The 19,550-nt window shown below is 40.0% G+C and overlaps 1 protein-coding gene across 4 annotated transcripts in view; it reads right to left on the reverse strand.

The window, feature by feature from the left end:
* TIPRL (TOR signaling pathway regulator) overlaps nucleotides 1–13,413 on the reverse strand; it is a 37,986-nt gene extending 24,573 nt beyond the window's left edge. Inside the window, exons 1-3 of one of the 4 annotated variants that reach the window (XM_038542614.1) lie at nucleotides 13,175–13,413; nucleotides 7,061–7,240; nucleotides 6,279–6,378 (exon numbers count right to left, since the gene is read on the reverse strand). In XM_038542614.1, the coding sequence (XP_038398542.1) occupies nucleotides 6,279–6,378; nucleotides 7,061–7,240; nucleotides 13,175–13,278 (384 nt within the window). In that variant the 5' untranslated portion in view covers nucleotides 13,279–13,413. Of the gene's footprint in view, nucleotides 1–6,278; nucleotides 6,379–7,060; nucleotides 7,241–11,749; nucleotides 11,947–12,027; nucleotides 12,367–13,174 lie in introns of those variants that run through there. The other 3 variants (XM_038542613.1, XM_038542615.1, XM_038542616.1) reach the window with 3 other exon arrangements.
* Nucleotides 13,414–19,550: the final 6,137 nt, after the last annotated feature.

Here is a 19,550-nt window from a genome sequence, read left to right on the forward strand (position 1 = left end):
ACAAAAATAAGGAGATGTATTAGGAGCTTAGACACCATAAACCAGAACTAACAGAAATAACAAGACAATAAAAGACCTTAGGGACTCCAGATACTGAAAATGAGGCCAAAGCTGTAAAACAACAATGCACACTAGTTCCAAGGAAATAAAGGCTAAAGTAAAAAAATTCAAATCATACCAGAACATATTTTTTAAAAAGAATTGTGATCAGGAAGGGTCCTGCTGGAGGGTGCTTGCAGCATTTTATTTCTTTTCCTGGGTGGCTACATTTCACAATTCATTAAACTGTACCTTCGTGTTTTCTGAGTTATTGGCTTAAAAAAGATATGGGATACTACAAACATTCTTGATACCTTACAAGAAAAGTGAGTCCTACTCACCTCTTTCAAATAGGACCTCCCTCACATCAGATGAAGGCTTATGATAAGGAAATTACTCGACTTATAAAAATATTTTTAGTTTATTGTACAAAGTTAATCAATGGTAAATGCTAAGAACCCTATGTTAAATTTCCTTCTTAAAAATTTCCTCTTTAAAAATTAAGTGGTTTGGGAAGCCCGGGTGGCTCAGCGGTCTAGTGCCGCCTTTAGCCCAGGGCCTGATCCTGGAGTCCCGGGATCAAGTCCCATGTCAGCTCCCTGCAAGAAGCCTACCTCTCCCTCTGCCTGTGTTGATGCTTCTCTCTCTCTCTCATGAATAAATGAATAAAATCTTAAAAAAAAAAAATCAAGTGGTTTGTGTGTGTAAAGATATATATTTATCTTTATATATATGTAATACATATAAGAAAAAATATTTTCTTTTTGTTTCTATAGTACATACCATTAGGAACATATAGTGAAGTTGCTGTTATACAGTGATTTTTTTCTTTTTTTAAAAAAATTAAGATATAACTTCAATACTATACAAGGTTCACATTTTGAAAGTGTACAATTCGGTGGTTTTTAGTATTTTCACAAGATTGTACATTCCTCACCACTATCTAACTCCAGAACACTGCATTATCCCAAAGAGAAACTCCCATACCTTAATTAGCAGTAACTCCCTAGCTCCTGGAAACCACTATTCTAATTTCTGTTTCTACAAATTTGCCTTCTCTGTAAATCATTCTAGAATCACACATGTGTGTTTTGTGTCTGACTTCTTTCACTTAGCATGTTTCAAGTTTCATCCATGTTGCAGCACGTATTGCATTTCACTCATTTTTCAAGACTAAATAATATTCCACTGTCTAGATACACCAGTTCTACTTATCCACTGATGATTATTTGGGTGTTTTCCACATTTTAGCTATTATGAATAATGCTGCCATGAACAGTGGGGTACAAGTTCTTGCATGGATATGTTTTCAATTCTCTTGAATGTAAACCAAGGGAGCAGAATTGCATGTTATACGGTATCTCTATGTTTAACTTTTTTTTTAATTGCAGCCAAACTATGTAACATGAGATCTACCATCTTAACCATTTTTAAGTTTATAATTCAGTAATGTTGACTATACTCACATTGATGTCAAACAGATCTCCAGAACTTTTTCATCTTGCAAAATGAAATAATATCAGAATTGTTAACCCAGGGACACCTGGGTGGCTCAGTGGCTGAGAGTCTGCCTTTGGCTCAGGTTGTGATTCTGGGGTCCTGGGATCGAGTCCCACATCAGGCTCACCGCAGGGAGCCTGCTTCTCCCTCGGCCTATGTCTCTGCCTCTCTTTGTGTGTCTCTCATGAATAAATAAATAAAATCTTAAAAAAAAAAAAAAGAATTGTTAACCCATACCCCTGTGGAAAAAAACTTTATCAACTAGGATATGATACTTCTATCGCTCCTTTTGCCTTAGACTAATAAAGTCCATTCATTTCCAATGTTTAAGTCTATACAGTCCCCCTTAAAAATGTACTTTGAAAAGCTGAAGATATTAAAGATCATATATAAATGGCCAATAAGCATATAAAAGATGCTCAACATCACTAATCATTAGAGAAGTACGAATCAAAATTCCTCATACATTGTTGATGGAAATATAAAATGGTTCAGTCACTGTAGAAAACAGTATGAAGGTTCTTCAAAAGATTAAAAAAGAATTGTCATGTGATCCCGCAATTCCACTTCTGGGTATATAACCAAAAAACTAAAAGCCAGATCTCAAAGAGATTTTTGCACACCTATGTCCATAGCACTATTATAGCCAAGGACAAGCAACCCAAATGCTCATTGATGAATAAGTGGATAAATAAAATATGGTATACAAGTATACAGAAATATTATTCACCCTTAAATATGATGGAAAGTCTGACACGTGTTATACTGATGAACCTTAAGGACACTATGCTAAGTGAAATAAGCCAGTCACAAAAGACAAATATTGTATGATTCCACTTATCTGAAGTATCTAGAGTAGTCAAATTCATAGAAACAGAAAATAGAATGGTGGTTGCCAGGGGCTGGGGGAGGAGGAAGTGGGGAGTTATTGTTTAACAGATACTGAGTTTGTTTTTCACCATGAAAAAGTTCTGGAAATTGTTGCACAACAATATGATTACACTTAACACTAAGTTAATATACATAGAAATTGTTAAGATGGCAAATTTTGTAATATGTTTTTTATTACAGTAAAAAAAAGGAAAGAGGAAAATAGTTCAAAATATTAATTTACACTGAATGAATTTGCAAATGTTCCAACATGCTTTTAAAAAAAATGCTTTTTTAGGGGCACCTGGGTGGCTCAGTTAGCTAAGCATCTGACTCTTGGTTTCAGCTCAGGTTATGATCTCAGGGGCCTGGAATCGAGCCTGTCTAGTTCCAGGCTCAGTGGGGAGTCAACTTGAAGATTCTCTCTTCCCCTTTCCCTCTGCCCCTCCTCCGGCTCCAGCTATCTCTTTTTCTCGCTCTCTTTCAAATAAATCTTTTTTTAAATGCTTTTTTATTTTTATTTTTTTTAATTTTTATTTATTTATTCATGAGAGACATAGAGAAAGAGAGAGCGAGAGGCAGAGACACAGGCCGAGGGAGAAGCAGGCTCCATGCAGAAGCCTGACATGGGACTCGATCCCGGGACTCCAGGATCACACCCTGGGCCGAAGGCAGGCGCTAAACCGCTGAGCCACCCAGGGATCCCTAAAAAAGCATTTTTTTAGCATCCCTAAAAATGCTTTTTTAAATGCATGGACATCATACACATTCTATTCCTAAAAGGCAATACAACTAGAAGAGGCAGTCTTCCACTTCTAGTCTCCTGGAAAGTAAATTTATTTTTTAACTGGAATGAAGAAAACGACCACATATTGTCAGGTACATATCAAGCATCTGACCTCATAACATTCTTACACCATAATCTCAGAGATGTTCCGAGGGTGGCCCAGCTAATAAATAGCAAGGCTGGATTTGAATCTAGGCAGTACAAAAGTCTATGACTGACTTTCTTCTCTTACACTATGCTACAACTCACAGAGTAATCGGCAAAACAACCCAAGAAGGGTGAGAAATGCTACACACACACACACACACACACACACACACACACACACCAGCAGCCTCCAGCAATTAAAAGGCAAGAATTTAAGGCCAAAAGGAAAGGCTTCATTCTAATGTCTCATTCTGTGACATTCTTATTATTCATATAAAATATATTCTCTTCCATGGGCATATATTTTCTATACATAACAGGACTTTTGTTTTCAGAAAAGGTGAAGAATTAAATAATTTAAAATCCCAAGTAATGATATAGGTTAAAAAATCCTTACATATCGAGAAAGTCAAAAGCAGAAAATGTTCCTATAGGATGATCTTCCCCATACAACAAACATGCTTAACAATAAGCTACCACATTGGTATTATGTTGTTAAGAGATACATACTTTAAGATCTTGAACCCATTTCTTCATCCGCAAAATGAGGATAAGAATGCCTATGATATAAGGTTATTTTGAGGATTAAGCAACAAAGTTCTAACAGTTTTGCCTAGAAAACAGTTACTTGATTTTTTAGGGCAATAAACGAACATAACCATCAACTTGTTTAGATCATAAAGCAAATATAAATATTTAAACAATATATCTAGGGGCAGCCCGGGTGGCTCAGCGGTTAGTTCCACCTTCAGCCCAGGGCATGATCCTGGGGACCCAGGATCGAGTCCCGCATCGGGCTCCTTCCATGGAGCCTGCTTCTCCCTCTGCCTATGTCTCTGCCTCTCTCTCTCTCTCTGTGTCTCTCATGAATAAATAGATAAATAATCTTTAAAAAAATAAAAATAAAAATAAACAATATATCTAGTCTTGGTATTTCAATAATACCTAATATATATCTTTTGATAGTATCTTGGCATATATCTAGTCTAATATTTTGGTCTTGGTATTTCAATATTAACTTAGTTCCCTTGACATTTGAGATATAATATTATCATAATAATAATAGCAGCTACCATTTATGGACTCTTGCTATGTAACAGACACTGTGCTAAACACTTTACATAATCATTTCCTTACAACTGTTATTATCCAGTTTACCAAAGTGATAAATAATGTTTAGCAAGATTAAACTGCTTTTCCGGGCAGCCCCGGAGGCTCGGCGGTTTAGCGCCACCTTCAGCCCAGGGCCTGATCCTGGAGACCTGGGATCGAGTCTCGCTCGCGTCGGGCTCCCTGCGTGGAGCCTGCTTCTCCCTCTGCCTGTGTCTCTGCCTCTCTCTCAATCTCTGTCTCTCATAAATAAATAAATAAAATCTTTAAAAAATAATAATAAAATAAAAAATAAATAAACTGCTTTTCCAAGTTAAGTAATGGTTCTGGGATTTGAACCCAGGCCTGCCAAAGCCTGAGCTCATTACTACCAGTGAGGGGGTGTTCACACTGACATTTGTCAACAATACCTCAAAACAAATTACATCTCAGGTGAATGTGTCAGTAAGAGTACTGAACACACGTGCTTTTCACCTCCAACTCTCATCCTCCCTGTTTCTACTGCTGTGCTTCTTGCTCCTCCAACACAGCTAATGCTACTTCATAACCCACAGGAGGCCTTTTGTAAGTCATCACTCCTACAAAGGAATAAAACAAGTTCCCATTTCCTTATTCCTGGCAATGAAAGATCAGATGGACTATGTTCTTTACAAAGTTTCTCAATCAGAAGAAAGAACATTACTCTGGGAAGTATTAGGGACTGAAATAACCTTGCTCCCCATTAGACCATAAAGGAGGGATTTCTGTTCTTTGCTGTATCCACAGCTCCTAGAATTAGTGCATAGCTCAGAGGAAGAGCTCAAGAATGAGTGAATGAATGAATAAATGCATACATGTTCTCTCTAAAAATGTATATTGTCTTGGAAGCAGCAGAGAAAAACAGTTAAACCCTGGATTACATGAGAGGCAGAAACTAAAGAGAACAGAGTTCCTTCCATGAACTTCTGTCTTTCCAAGACTCTAAAGATCTCTGCAGAGACAAGGAGCCCATACATAGCTCTATCTCCTTAACATTTCTGTCTAAGAGCCAACATATGATATAGGGTCTCTAATAATTACTTTATTTACACTAAAATGATTTTGTTCTCTGTAATTGAATGTGATCATTAGAGAATGCAACCTAAGCCAAATTTTCTTCATTTCAATCAAACTGTAGGATTTCAAAATGCAGCTAAGTTCCTAATATGAGACATACCAATTCCACTTTCCCAGCGTCATTCACCATAAAGTCAATCTCTTCTTAAGCACAGTTTACACAGATGCATGATTAATGTAGAGCTTTAGAATTTATCGAGAGCTTTCCCACAAATTAGCTCATATCAAAACTCTATTGGGAGGTCATTGTTTCTGTTTACCCAATTTACTAAGAAAGTTGAGACTCAGAGTAAGTAGCTTCCTAGAGTCATACCAGGCCCCAGACAGTGCAAGCAGGACAAAGACCCAAGCTGTCTGACCAGAAGTCCTATCTGCCCACCTTCCTGTTCATCTGTACAATTGTAAGCTGCTAACCAGCAGGTTCTAAGTCGCCTAATTCATTATACCAAGGGCAGATACATATTTTAATGCTTCTTGAAAAATAATGGTAACATCAAGGCAGTTTGCTATTGCTACTAAACATACTTTGAGAATAAAAACTATTCCACTATGGCCTTCTTATCTTTTGCTTATAATCAAAAAGCAAAATCCCTTCACATTAGGTTCTAAAGCTTTCCTCAATAGAAAGTGGGATGAAAGTAGCAGCAAAAATAACCATTAAAAAGTTCTAATGCTGAGACTGCCCAAGACAATTATTGACTTTATCATAAAAGCAAAAAATAAGATTTACCTTTAACTTAAGTGATTCTCCAAGTAATGTCCCCTTATAATCTGTTGTATAGGTCCAATCGTATGGTTTAATAACTTCCTTGGAGTGTTCACCCTCCGTCCTCAAATATCAAAATGAGAAGGATTATAATCAGTGATGCAGAATATAGACCATCTGTATTCATATAACACACCAAATTACACTCTACGAATAATATAAATATCCTAATATATATATTTGCCAAAATTCACTAATACAAGATCTTTCTTGTTTTTCCTGCATATTTTTTTTCCTGCATATTTGTTGTTAAACTTGTCATAGCTGATAAAGTCTCTCCCATTAGTCTGTATACTGCCTAAGGGCATGGTTTAAAAGTTGATTCCTCCAAGGTACCTAGTACATAATAGATAATAATTGCTAATTTGATTATCAAAGAAAATACATTTTTCTCTATTTCAAAGTTCCTCACATTTACAATGCAAATCACAAGTAAACATTTTTCTCAAAAACAGGAACATTAAAGTACACAGTGTACCCCCTCTTCACTAAAGAACACTGAAAGCTCAAAAAATGTAAACCTTACATAGCTCAGCTCAACTGTAATTCAATTAACTCAACAAGTATTCAATAGGTGGAGTAACTAATCTCCATTTTATGGAAGAGAAAAATGAATCCTAGAATGATTGAACTACCAAGTTTAATAATAACACTTGCCTTTCACTCTAATAAAATACACAAAACATGACTGAAGATGTCTTTCCACTTTTCTTTTTCATTTAACCCGTAACTGCCCGGATTCTCACCTGCTTTCCTGCCACTCTTCAGCACAGGCTACTTTAAGCATTCCTTGATAGTTGTTTACACATCTTAATGCATCTGTAGCATTGAACTCAATCCCAAAGCCAGAGCCATGCTGGATTCTTAAAACGTTGTCTCCAAACATCATTTCAGGGAGAGATGGCATATGTAATTCATCAGCTAACCTACGCATAACCAAAAGTCAGGTGATAGTTCCATATGTTATAATCACAAAGTGTGCAACAGAGGCAAAAGTTTAAATGTGCTCTGAGTGCGGTTTAGCGCCTGCCTTTGGCCCAGGGCGCGATCCTGGAGTCCCGGGATCGAGTCCCACATCGGGCTCCCGGCATGGAGCCTGCTTCTCCCCCTGCCTGTGTCTCTGCTTCTCTCTCTCTCTGTGACTATCATAAATAAATAAAAATTAAAAATAAATAAATAAATTTAAAAAATAAATAAATAAATAAATAAATAAATCTTAAAAAAAAAAAAACAACTACCCTCTCTCAAAAATATTTAAAAAAAAAATAAATAAAAATGAATGTGCTCTGAGTGAAGTTCTAAGGGACCAAAAGAAAGCACAAGACTTCAGTGCAAGATGACAGATACTCTAGCAGATCAGAAGCCTTTCTTTTCCATTTTCTTTTTTAAGACTTCTGGATTTTTGAATAGCTACACAGCTATTATTGTTAGGTAAGGTAAAATAACATCATATTGAAAGATATATTCTTACATAAAGCCAACAAAGGATCTATACATATCCTAAGACCATAATTACCCTTTTTCCAATTGTTTTAGATCTATTTCTAATCATATATACCAATTAAATCTTGCATATATATTAAAAACAAATAAGCAAAAAAATCCTGCATGAACAAATTAAACAAAAGAAAAAATACTGATTCTTATTAGAAACATCTGTTTCACCCCTGGATCACAGAAGGCCCACCACCACTTCTATTATTTATCAAGAATAAATACAGGTTCTAATTCTACTACGACTGCCTAGGAGATGACTTAAGGTACCACAGTATTATGGTTCCATAAGCTTCATGTTTCTGATAGACTTTTTGTTCTTCCACAACAATTATATTAGCCTGTTTCCTGTAAGAAAACAACTTTTCTAATATAATTTTCAACTTGTCACAAGTTTTAAAAGGTGGTGATGACGGCAAAAGCGCCAGTACTAATGAGGGAAACCAGCACTTGCTTACATGGATTTCTGGAAGGACTGTGTCAATGTACATTCTGTCCACTGGGGCACCAATTGAGCAATAAGTACCAAGAACTTAAATTTATATTGACTCAAAATATCCGTTTTGGGAAATCTGTAATAAGGAAATAATCCCCGGGACACCTGGATGGCTCAGCAGTTGAGCATTGGCCTCTGGCTCAGGGCATGACCCCAGAGTTCTGGGATCAAGACCACATCAGGCTCTGCAGCGAGCCTGTTTCTCCCTCTTCCTATGTCTCTGCCTCTCTCGCTGTCCCTCATGAATAAATGAATAAAATCTTAAAAAAAAAAAAAAAAAAAGAGAGAGAATCCCCAGTGTAGAAAAAAGCTATACACTTTAATACTCATAACCATCTTATTTATAATAGTAAAAAGAAGTACTTGGATGTCCATTTATAAATAAATAAATGGTTATATAAACTACAGTATATCCATATGATGCAATATTATAGGATCATCAGAAATGTTTAAAGAGAAAATATAATAAAGTAGAAAAAATGATTATGATACAATAGTAAGAAAAAAACTGAATGTATATATATCAGTGATCTAACATTTTAAGTTACATCTTTAGTATGATATCTAATAATGTTAATTTTTCATCATAAATGTGAATAAAATTTATTCTTAGTTATTAGGAGCTAGAAAATACTAAGTGCTAGAGAAATTAACCTTCCTATGTCCACTACAACACTACTCACAATAGCCAAGATCTGGAAACAACCTAAGTGTCCATCCACAGATATAGAGATAAAGAAAACATGATTTATACATACAATGGAATACAAGGCAATCTTTAAAAAGGAAAGAAATCCTGCAATATGCAACATGGATGAACTTTGAGGACATTATGCTAAGTAAAATAAGCCAGTCACAGAAAGACAAATACTACATGATTCTATGTATATGAGGTACCTAAAATAGTCAAATTTTGAGGTGTCTGGGTGGCTAAATTGGTTAAATGCCAAATTCTTGATTTTGGCTAAGGTCATAATCTCAGAGTTGAGAGACTGAGCCCCAAGCTGGGCTCTGCGCTTCAGCGCATAGTCTGCTTGAGATTCTCTCTCCTTCTCTGCCTCTGCCCCTTCCCCTGCTCGCACATGCTCTCTCTATATATAAAATAAATAAATATATAAATAAATAAGTAAAGGCTTTTTAAAAATAATAATAGTCAAATTTGTAGAATCAAACAGTGGAATGGTGATTGCTAGAGGCTGGCGGCGGGAATAAGTTACTAATCAATAGACATAAATCTTTAGTCAAGTAAGATGAATAAGCTCTAGAGATCTGCTGTACAACACTATACCATAATTAATAATGATGTATTATACACTTAAAAATTTGTTAAGAGGAGAACCACAAAAGACCCTGAATAGCAAGGCAATCTTGAGAAAGTAGCTAGAGGTAACATGCTTCCTAATTTCAATCTATACTACAAAGCTATAATAGCCAAAACAGTGTGGTGCTGGCACAAAAACATACACATTGATCAATGAAACAGACTAGAGAGTCCAGAAATAAACCCACTTATGGAATTCCCGGGTGGCCCAGGTGGTTAAGCTTCTGACTCTTGATTTCAGCTCAGGTCATGATCTCAGGGTTGTGAGACTGACCCCCACATAAGACTCGGCAATAGGGGGGAGTCTGCTTGACTCCGTCTGCTCCTCCTCCACTCCGTCTGCTCCTCCTCCTCCCTGTTTGCATGTCCACTCACATGATCTCTCTCTCTCAGATAAATAAATCTTTAAACCCACACTTATATGGTCAATTAATCTTTGACAAAGGAGGCAAGAACATACAATGAGGAAAAAACAGTCTCTTCAATAAATGATGCTGGGAAAACTGGAAAATCACATGCAAAAGAAGGAAACTGAACTACTTCCTTACACTATACACAAAAATAAATTCAAAATAGATTAAAGACCTAAATGTAAGACCAGGGACGCCTGGGTGGCTCAGCGGTTGAGCGTCTGCCTTCGGCCCCGGGCATGATCCCAGGGTCCAGGATCAAGTTCCACTTCGGGCTCCTTGTGGGGCATGGGGCGCCTGCTTCTCCCTCTGCTTATGTCTCTGCCTCTCTCTCTCTCTGTCTCTCATGAATAAAAAAATTTTTTAATCTTTAAAAAAAATAAATGTAAGACCAGAAACTATAAAACTTCTAGAAGAAAGCATTAGGCAATAAGCTCCTTCATATCAGTCTTAGCAATATTTTGTGGATATGTCTCCTCAAGCAAGAGCAACAAAAACAAGAATAAATGGGAGTATGTAAAACTAAAAAGCTTTTGCAGAGCAAAGGAAATCATCAATAAAATGAAAAGACAATCTACTGAACAGCAGATATTTGCAAGTGATATACTCAATAAGGGATTAATATCCAAAATATATAAAGAACTCACACAACTCAATACACACACACACACAAAAACAATCTAGAAATGGGCAGAGCAGCTGAAAAGACATTTCTCCAAAGACACAGAGACACACGAAAAGATGTTGAACATTACTAATTATCAAGGAAATGCAAATCAAAACCACAATGAGATATCACCTCACACCTGTGAGAATGGCTATTATTAAAAAGACGAGAAATAACAAGTGTTGGTGAGGATGTGGAGAAAAGGGAACCCTCCCACCCTGTTGGTGGGAATGCAAAATGGTACAGCGATTTGAAGAACCCTAGAGGTTCCTCAAAAAATTAAAAACAAAACTACCATATAATTCAGCAATTCCACTTCTGGGTATTTATTTGAACTAAATAAAAACGCTGATTTGAAAAAAAAAATACATGCACTCTATGTCCACTGCAGCATTATCTACAATAGCTGAGATATGAAAGCAACCTGGGTATCCATCGAAAGATGAATGGATAAAGATATAGATGTAAATATATATACACACATATTTCCAAGAAAAAAGCACAAACTTCCAAGGGGAAAAAAATTTAAGAATGAGGATCTCATGTTAAGTGTTCCTACTACAATAAAACAAAATTTTTAAAAAGAAAATATTAGGGGATCCCTGGGTGGCTCAGCAGTTTAACGCCTGCCTTTGGCTCAGGGTGTGATCCTGGAGTCCTGGGATCTGGTCCCACGTTGGGCTCCCTGCATGGAGCCTGCTTCTCCCTCTGCCTGTGTCTCTCTGCCTCTCTCTCTCTATGTGTGTGTGTGTGTCTCTCATGAACAAATAAAATCTTTTAAAAAAAGAAAATATTAAACACTTTAAAAATTTAATAGGATTTAGATTGAGTATACTGGAATAAATATTCCATAAAAAACATCCAATTAAGTAAATTGTAACTACTGAACAATGTATATGAAATAATATGAGATGTGATTCTCTGAATTTTCCCCAGTATATCCGGAAAAATCTGGTGATCCTACAAAATATTCCAGTTATATATGTAAAATAATTAGTCTCTAATTTACACTGCTAAACATCCTTTCATGACTCCCTGGTCACTTACCTCTGCCTAAATCTCAAGTGTGCCCTACACTACCATCCCGTAACTTTTTCCTTTTCTTCTGGATGACTTCTACAAGATTTAGTCCGCTCCCAAGGCTCCAGGTGCCATACAAGCTGATGATACCCAAACCTAAACCCATGGACAGTCATGTTGAGGTCCAAGATAAATGCTTGCCGCACGGTCACTTTATGACCCCCACACAACTCACACAGTTCGGCGATCTCAACTCATCCTCTATTCAATCATTGCCCCAATCTGTTCTTCCTCCTATTTCTCACCTTGTTCAATGACAAAGCTTCCCGTGCAATAGCTCAAGCAAGAAATCTTGTCATCACTATAGACTCCTCCTCCTTCTTCCCTCTTGCTGTCAACCATCAAATCCAGGTACCTAACCTTCTAAAACCTCCCTTTTGCCTCCTCTTCTAACGGGTCTCCTTTCCCAGTCCTGCAGCCCTCCAATCCATCCTCTACATCACCCGCAGAGAAATCTTTCAGAGTATACATCTGACAATGTCACTCCTTTGTATAAAATCACACCGGTGGTAGTCACACACAATACTAACTCCTTAGCCTGGCCTACAAATTCCCTCCATCTCCACTCCCCTGGGCCCTACCTCCCACTTCCCATTACTCCCCCTCTGGAACCCCACGCTGCAACCACACAGAAACAAACGGTTCTTCAAAAAAAAACCCAGGCTCGCGCTCCTGGCTTTACACGTGTCCCCGACGCCCCCAAGCTCTGTCCAAATTCAGTTCAGGCGTCACAAACGCCGCACGGCTCGCACCATGCCTGGCCTCGGGGCTTCACACGTGCGCCCATCCCCACCCCATCCCGTCGACTTTATCCAGATTCACTCAGGCATCCGAATTTCCCGGAGCCCGTGTGCCTCCCAACGGTCTCAAATAATCCCGCCTGTACATCTTGATAAAGATGTTATTCAGTTATTCACACGGTGTTACAAAGGCCTGGCTCTCCCATAAGGCTGCATTCCTGGAAGCAGAGGCTCTTCCACCTTTCGTATCTCAAGTCCTGGCACAGCACCTGACATTCTAAAAACCAAGCACAAGTATCGCCCCCGCCACCACCGCCACCACCACCACCCGCGCCCCCGCCCCCGCCCGGAAAGAAACGGTGGAAAGGAGCCGCAGGCTGGGACAGGTAGGGACGTCCGGCGAGGGCGAAGTCCACCAGCACAGTCACGCTCCGCTCAAACCCGGGCGGACTGACAGTTGCACGAACGCACGCCAGGCGACCCCCGCCGAAGGACAGGGGTGGCGCCAGGATTCTCTCCGCGTCGCGCGAGGGTCCCATCCTCAGGGACGGAGCCCCCGCCCCCGGGGGTTGGCTGCGCGCGGCTCGCCCTGCCTCCCGCCCAGGCCCAGCTCCCGGCCCGCGCCCCGAGTCCCGGAGCCCCGGAGCCTCACTTCTCCACATCCGCTGACTTCATGATGTGGGTCTTCGCCGCCGTCAGCTTCCAGGGCCCGAAGGAGAAGTCCTGGTGGCTGCTCTGGAAGCCGTGGATCATCATGGCCGAGGCGGCGCCGGCGCTGACCTCACGGAACACGCTGGACGAGCGGCGGCAGCGGCGGCGAAGGCAGACACGGGTTTCTCCGCCTCCGCCAGGCCCAGCCCCCTCGGCTTCCGAGCCGTTACCATGCCCGGCCCCTGCCGCCCCGCCCCCTGCCGCCCTACCCGGACGCCGGCCCTCCTTTCCGCATTCTCCGCCTCTTCGAGCTTTACTTCCGGGGCCAGTTGCTAATGTTGCGTGACCTACGTCTTACGTCACGAGGCACCGGAAAACAAAAAAGGGGGCGAAACTACTGAGGGGCGGGGCTTCGGCGGCAGGGGGTGAGGTCAATGACGCACCGCCCCTCCCGCCAGACTGCTTGGATGACGTCACCTGGGAGTATTTTCACAGAACGGCCGTGATGGAGGCGAATTCAACAAGATCTTTACAGAACTCGCAAAGTGCTGTGATTACGTCCATGTTGGCGAATCAGCGTGCAGAGAAAATGCCGTATGTTTTTCTGTTGAGGCCAAAAACCCAGAAATCCCTTAGAATTGAGAGGTCCAGCACCAAATGTTACGTGATTCAGAAGTGGACATCTAACAATTGTTGACTAAGACTCCTTATCAAAAATTTCAGACTTCGGACAGTTCAAGGCTTTCCTATTCTAGGTCCCTGGTATAGTGGAAGCAACACGGGAGAAATTGGCATTAAATCCACTTTTGCAGTGCTGTTTTGGGCATCCTTGGGCAAACGTCTTAACTAATGACTTTGGCTTCAGTTGCCTCAGAACAAGATGGCTTCATGCTAGGACATCTCCCGAATCTTGTCTTTCTGGCCTCATTTCCAGAACCTCCTGTCTCAGCTCTACCCACGTGCACTCAGCCCTACTTCTAAGCCCTTATTCTTGCTGTTCTCTCCCTTAAACCTATTAAGCCTATTCAGACGCATCCCTTTTCAAACTCAACCGTGGCATCTTCAGAAAATGTAGATTCTCCAGCCCCCATGCCTCACCCTAGCCAAGGAATGATTTGCCTTGCACGGATACATTTTCAAAAGGCTTTTCCCTAAGCCCTGGAGCTGGGTTTACTTACTTCTTCCTCTGAGCCAACATGTTAACTTAAGAAAACTTCAGCGTCCACTCATTCATCCAAATGAATATCAAAATGTGAGCACCTGAGATTTGCCAAGCATTTGTTTTATAACAAAATAGCATTCTCACCCTCTCTTGTAGTGGATTTTGACAATGGAATTCTGAGACATCGTTTCAGTGATACAAGGCAGGACCTCTTTCCTCTCAAAATGTATGTTACCTATCCAGTTTCATTTAAAATTTCAATGGCTTCAAGTAGGGAAATGGGCCATGATTTGCTTAATCAGTTACTTACAATTTAGTCTAAATGATTTTATTATATCATTTTCTATGCACTAACCTTGATAGGAAAGTACCAGGCCACACTATCCAGACCCCAGCCAGTGCTTTCCCACCTACCCTTTCAAAACATTTGTCCCCTTCCCAAATTTTCCTAGGCAGGCTACAGTGAAGACTTCCTATTAGAAGGATATTTGTATCCAAACTTAAAATCTAACAATTAAGCCCCTTGTTTCTATGGCCTCCAATTCAGCATCTTATTAGAGACTTTAAGACTAAAATTCTTTGAGGGTACAAAGAAACAAATCTTTAAAGGTATAAAAAAAATCTTTAAAGGTATAATTTAATGCACTCACACATTAGAAAGAGAAATAGTTAGGCGTAAACTGGGTATTGTCTGTGCCATTCAAGTACTATCATGCAACAACTATCTGCATATAAAGCTGGGTTTGGGGAAGGAGTAATACCTGGGACTTGATTTTTCAAGAGCCACCCAATCAAACCATCTACTGTGCTAGTTTGCCAAGATTTAGTTCTGAGAACAACCAACTGGTTATTAAAGAAATTTGCTCATTACACGGGTTTTTGGGGGCGCCCACTATGGTGCCAGAATCTGTTTTAGGTATAAGGACACAGCAGGAAATAAAACAGGCGAGATCCCTTTCATTTCAAGGCTCATACTACAATGGAGAAGACAAGTAATAAGAAAGTAAAGAAAATTTGTGATTTCAGTCTGGGATAAATTCTGTGCAGAACATTAAGCAGCTTAGGTGGAAAGGGTTATGTGTGTGTGTGTGTGTGTGTGTGTGTGTGTGTGTGTGTGTGTGATTGAGTATGTGTGTGTTTGGGTATAGAAAGTAGACTGGTACAGATGGAGTGATCAGAAGAGCCTATTACTGGGAGCGTGTAGATGAATGGAGAAATGTAGGCATGGGGCACATCAAGAAGGAACTTGATGATGCCATGCTAAAGAACTTGGAAAAAAAAAAGAAAAAAAAAAAGAAGGAAAGAAAAAGAAAAGAAAAAAAAGAACTTGGGACTTTTCCCAATGAATGATTAGAGGTCACTGCCTCGGTGAGGGAGTATGATGGCCTAAACTTGTTTCTTCAAAGTGAGATACACATACATGTTATCATACAGCAAGATGCATTGGAGGGAAGGAAGAAAACATTAATACTTCTATTTATATTTTTTTCGTTTTTTTAGTTCCATTGTGCACAAGTTCTATAATATTCATATGCATTTTATTTTCAAACAAATATTGGGATACATTTTTTTTACAGATATTAATGGGAAATGATTAAATAACTTTGTGGACTATTGGCCTAGCTGAAGGCAGTAGTAGGGGGGTGAGAGAGAAGAGGATAGGTATGGGAGAGGACTAGGTGACTGACTGAGTACAAGGGGAGACACATCCAATAAGTGGCCTGGAGATCACAACATCATAATCAGAGTACCTGTCACAGACCTGTGTGTTCTGTTCTGTGATGACAAAGAAAGACAAGGACCATCAAGAGAAAAGACATGGTCATATAAAAAGAGAGAAGAGCTGTGGCAATGAAGTCTGACTCCCTTTGTTCCCTCATATGTGAAATTCTATACAATGCTAATATCTGAATGCTAAAATCTGTGCAATGTAGGGGCATCTGAAAGAATGATCACAGTCATTAAAGAAAATCAATATTGTTTAAATTTGTATACTGCATCAGTTGTAATTTAACTGTCTCTTCTGTGTCAGAGTGATTCCTTTCTGCACTACAGGATAGCTTGCCGAAAGATTGATCTTAAAACTGCAAAGAGGGGAGTCTGGGTGGCTTGGTTAAGCATCCAACCCTCCATCTCAGGTCTTGATCTTGGGGTTCTGAGTTCAAGCCCTGTGTTGGACTCCCCTCTGGGCATGGAGCCTACTTTTAAAAAAAATGCAAACAATTTGGCCAAATTACCCATCTACAAAGCTACCCAGCTTTCCCTTCATTTAAGGGGCTCAGGATCTGTGAACTGACTCATATCTGGGAACTAGAGAGGGGTTATGGCTTTCATGGTGATTGATGCAATCCAAGTTTTGCTTTCATTTTTGTTTTGTTTTGTTGTGCTGGTAGTACAGACCAAGTAGAACCTTAATGTACTGTTCATCTATTTCTAGCCTAGAGACTCACCATCAGTTACCCTTGCCCAAGATCTCTGTGGGTCAATCCATTTTGGTGATCACTCCACCCTTGCTGCCTATTGTAGTTATCATACTCATATTGCCTCTGATCAATTAAATACTCCTATTTGCCTTTTGCCATCTTGGACATCACTGTAGTCAGTCCTATGGAAATCATGGAGTCTATTCTAATGGAAGGTCTCTCATCTCCATCCCTCCATTGTAAAAATAAGCCAATGAAGCTCTTTTGAAGGATGGTGGTGTCCCTTTCATCAGTGTATTTCTTGGTAATGGACATGTACTCCAGTCCTCTCAGGGGACATAATTAGGAGGTGGATAAGCAGGTTACATGAGAGAAATCCATTCCAGCATTCTTATCTCCCTATGTTTTTGCATTACTTCTACATTAAGCCAAAGAAAATCTATATTTCTACTTCTGGCATCTAGGGTCATGGTTGAAATCAGGTTTCAGTGAGCCTACTGAACAAACAAGTCCCAGCTGTTCACACCAGCACATTGAATCCATTTATCAACACATTCGGCTCTCTCTAAAATTATATTCTTCCTTTACTGGACCAGCATCCTCAGTGTGGAAATAAAAATTCCCACACATGGGGCGCCTGGGTGCTCAGTTGATTAAGTGTCTGCCTTTTGGCTCAGGTCATGATCCCAGGGTCCTGGGATTGAGCCCTGTGCATCCAGTGGGGGGTGTGCCTCTCTCTCTCTCTCAAATAAATAAATAAAGTCTTTTTAAAAAAATCCCACGCTTGCTTTCTGGAATTTTGCCAATATAAATTAGCAAAATACTGCAATTTGTTTGCTATTTTCAAGTTCTGGATGTGATTTTTGCATCTTGTCCTCTGGATGCACTGACAGTGGATGTGGTTAAGCAATGAAAAGTGGTTAGTGTTGGGCACAAAGAGAAATGGCACCCTCTTGCAAGGTGTCTACCTCAGCTGAGGTCATCCTGGAGCCTTGAAGCAAATTAGGACCATCTTAGAGAGAGGAAAGGGGCTGGGGATTGCAGGATCAGGGTACTTAGTTTCCCCAAATCTTACTGCCTCAACTCAATGTCCCCACTCTTGGTCTAAATGTTCTAAAGTCACATGAGAGGTCTGCAAGCCTGAAAATTAAACCTATGTTGAAAGTCAGCCATCTGCAAGACCATCAATGTGGCTAATTTTGTGCTCTTTTAGTTCATTAGCTAGAAGAGGCCAGAGATACTTATAACAGGCCACCTGAGAAACTTGCTAGTTTTCTCACAATGAGCTAAGCCAAGGATTTAAGTTATATATTCTGTTTCTGTTTAACGGTTTACCCTGACAGTTTCAACATGCATACTTAACAAAGCCTATTTGTTTATATTACCACCCTCCTCTCAAACACCATAGGGTCTTGGAATGCTTTCATCCCGACCACCCAACTCACTTCATGTTATTTGCCTCCTTTGCTTTGAAAAAGAAAAAAAAAATCCATTCTCTGGCTCCCTGTTTTTACTAGCTATCTAAATTATTTTTTTTTCAAAAACCCTCAAAAGGAATTGTGCTTATATCAAAACAAAAGAAAGGAGGTGGCATCCTCCTTTGTTCCATCCTGAGGTAGGCAAGAAGAAAAGTTCTTGCAAAAGGTAGAGAAGCAGCAGACAAGTGAGATGGCTGGTGGAGCCCCTGCAGCAGAGAGAGCAGTTTTCAGGGGGTTAAGCCAGGGCCTAGAAGTATCTCCTGAATAAAATGCCTGCAGGAGGCCTCTGTATGCCTCAACTTATTGAGAAAGAGAAGGCTAAACACTAAAGTATAATCCCTAAGGGAGCATCTTAATCAAGTTCCTCTTGATTGAAAGTAATAGAAAACCTCTTCAAACTAGCTTTAGCTAAGTACTCTATCCTATATATTTAAGAATCCAGGGTTACCTCCTGGAATGTGCTGCGAAAGTGAACAACCCTCTCTCCTCCCAGAGCCTCTCGGTAGACATCTTGATAGCTGTCTCTGGGTTCACATTTTAAATTTCCAGAAGAGAAGATCTGACTGGCTCAGCCTGAGTCAGGTGACCACCATAACCCAGTTAGGGTGACTAAATGGGGCCATGCTGGTACAAGCACCCCCCGCCAACTTTGGAGACAATGGTTCTGAGAGAGAGATAGAGTCTGCACACCCTGCCCCCAAGATCTGTAACAGTGGGCTTTGGGCTGTTTAGGGCAGGAACAGAAGGGTTTTTAAGTATGTGGTACTCTTAATTTAGGGAAGCCCCAGTGGGGACAGAAAATATTAGCAGAATGGAACATGAAAAGAGAAGTTGAAAGAGAAGTTATAGAATTTAACCTCTACCTACTTTACAGTTTTCTGTGACCAAACACAGACCTAACATTTAAGCGACACCTTGGCAAGGTTTGGGGACCCACAAAAGGATGAATTAAAGGTGAGCAATAGGTTATATCAAAAGCCAAAATTAAAACTATGTAGGCTCACAAAATATGTAAAACAGGGGAGTATCTACTTAGAGATCAGTGTTCTAGGTATTTAATAGCTACAGTGATATAACCCAATATACACCCATTTGGCTTATGAGAAATCCAATTTATGAGAATTCACATTCTTACTTAGGCTGCTGAGGCATTTCTTTGAATTTACAAGAAGGACCCTGTGACTTTTCACCTGCTGGGAGAACAGCTGAGCGTCCCAAGCAGGAGCCACCATGTGGCCAGCCAGGTAGAGGTCCCCACCTGGTTGAGGCTGGCTCTCAGAGCTCTCTAATGGCTGATAGTGGGGATGATGCAGG

Source organism: Canis lupus, chromosome 7 (genome assembly GCF_011100685.1).
Source record: "Canis lupus familiaris isolate Mischka breed German Shepherd chromosome 7, alternate assembly UU_Cfam_GSD_1.0, whole genome shotgun sequence".
In the NCBI taxonomy this organism is placed as follows: domain Eukaryota; kingdom Metazoa; phylum Chordata; class Mammalia; order Carnivora; family Canidae; genus Canis; species Canis lupus.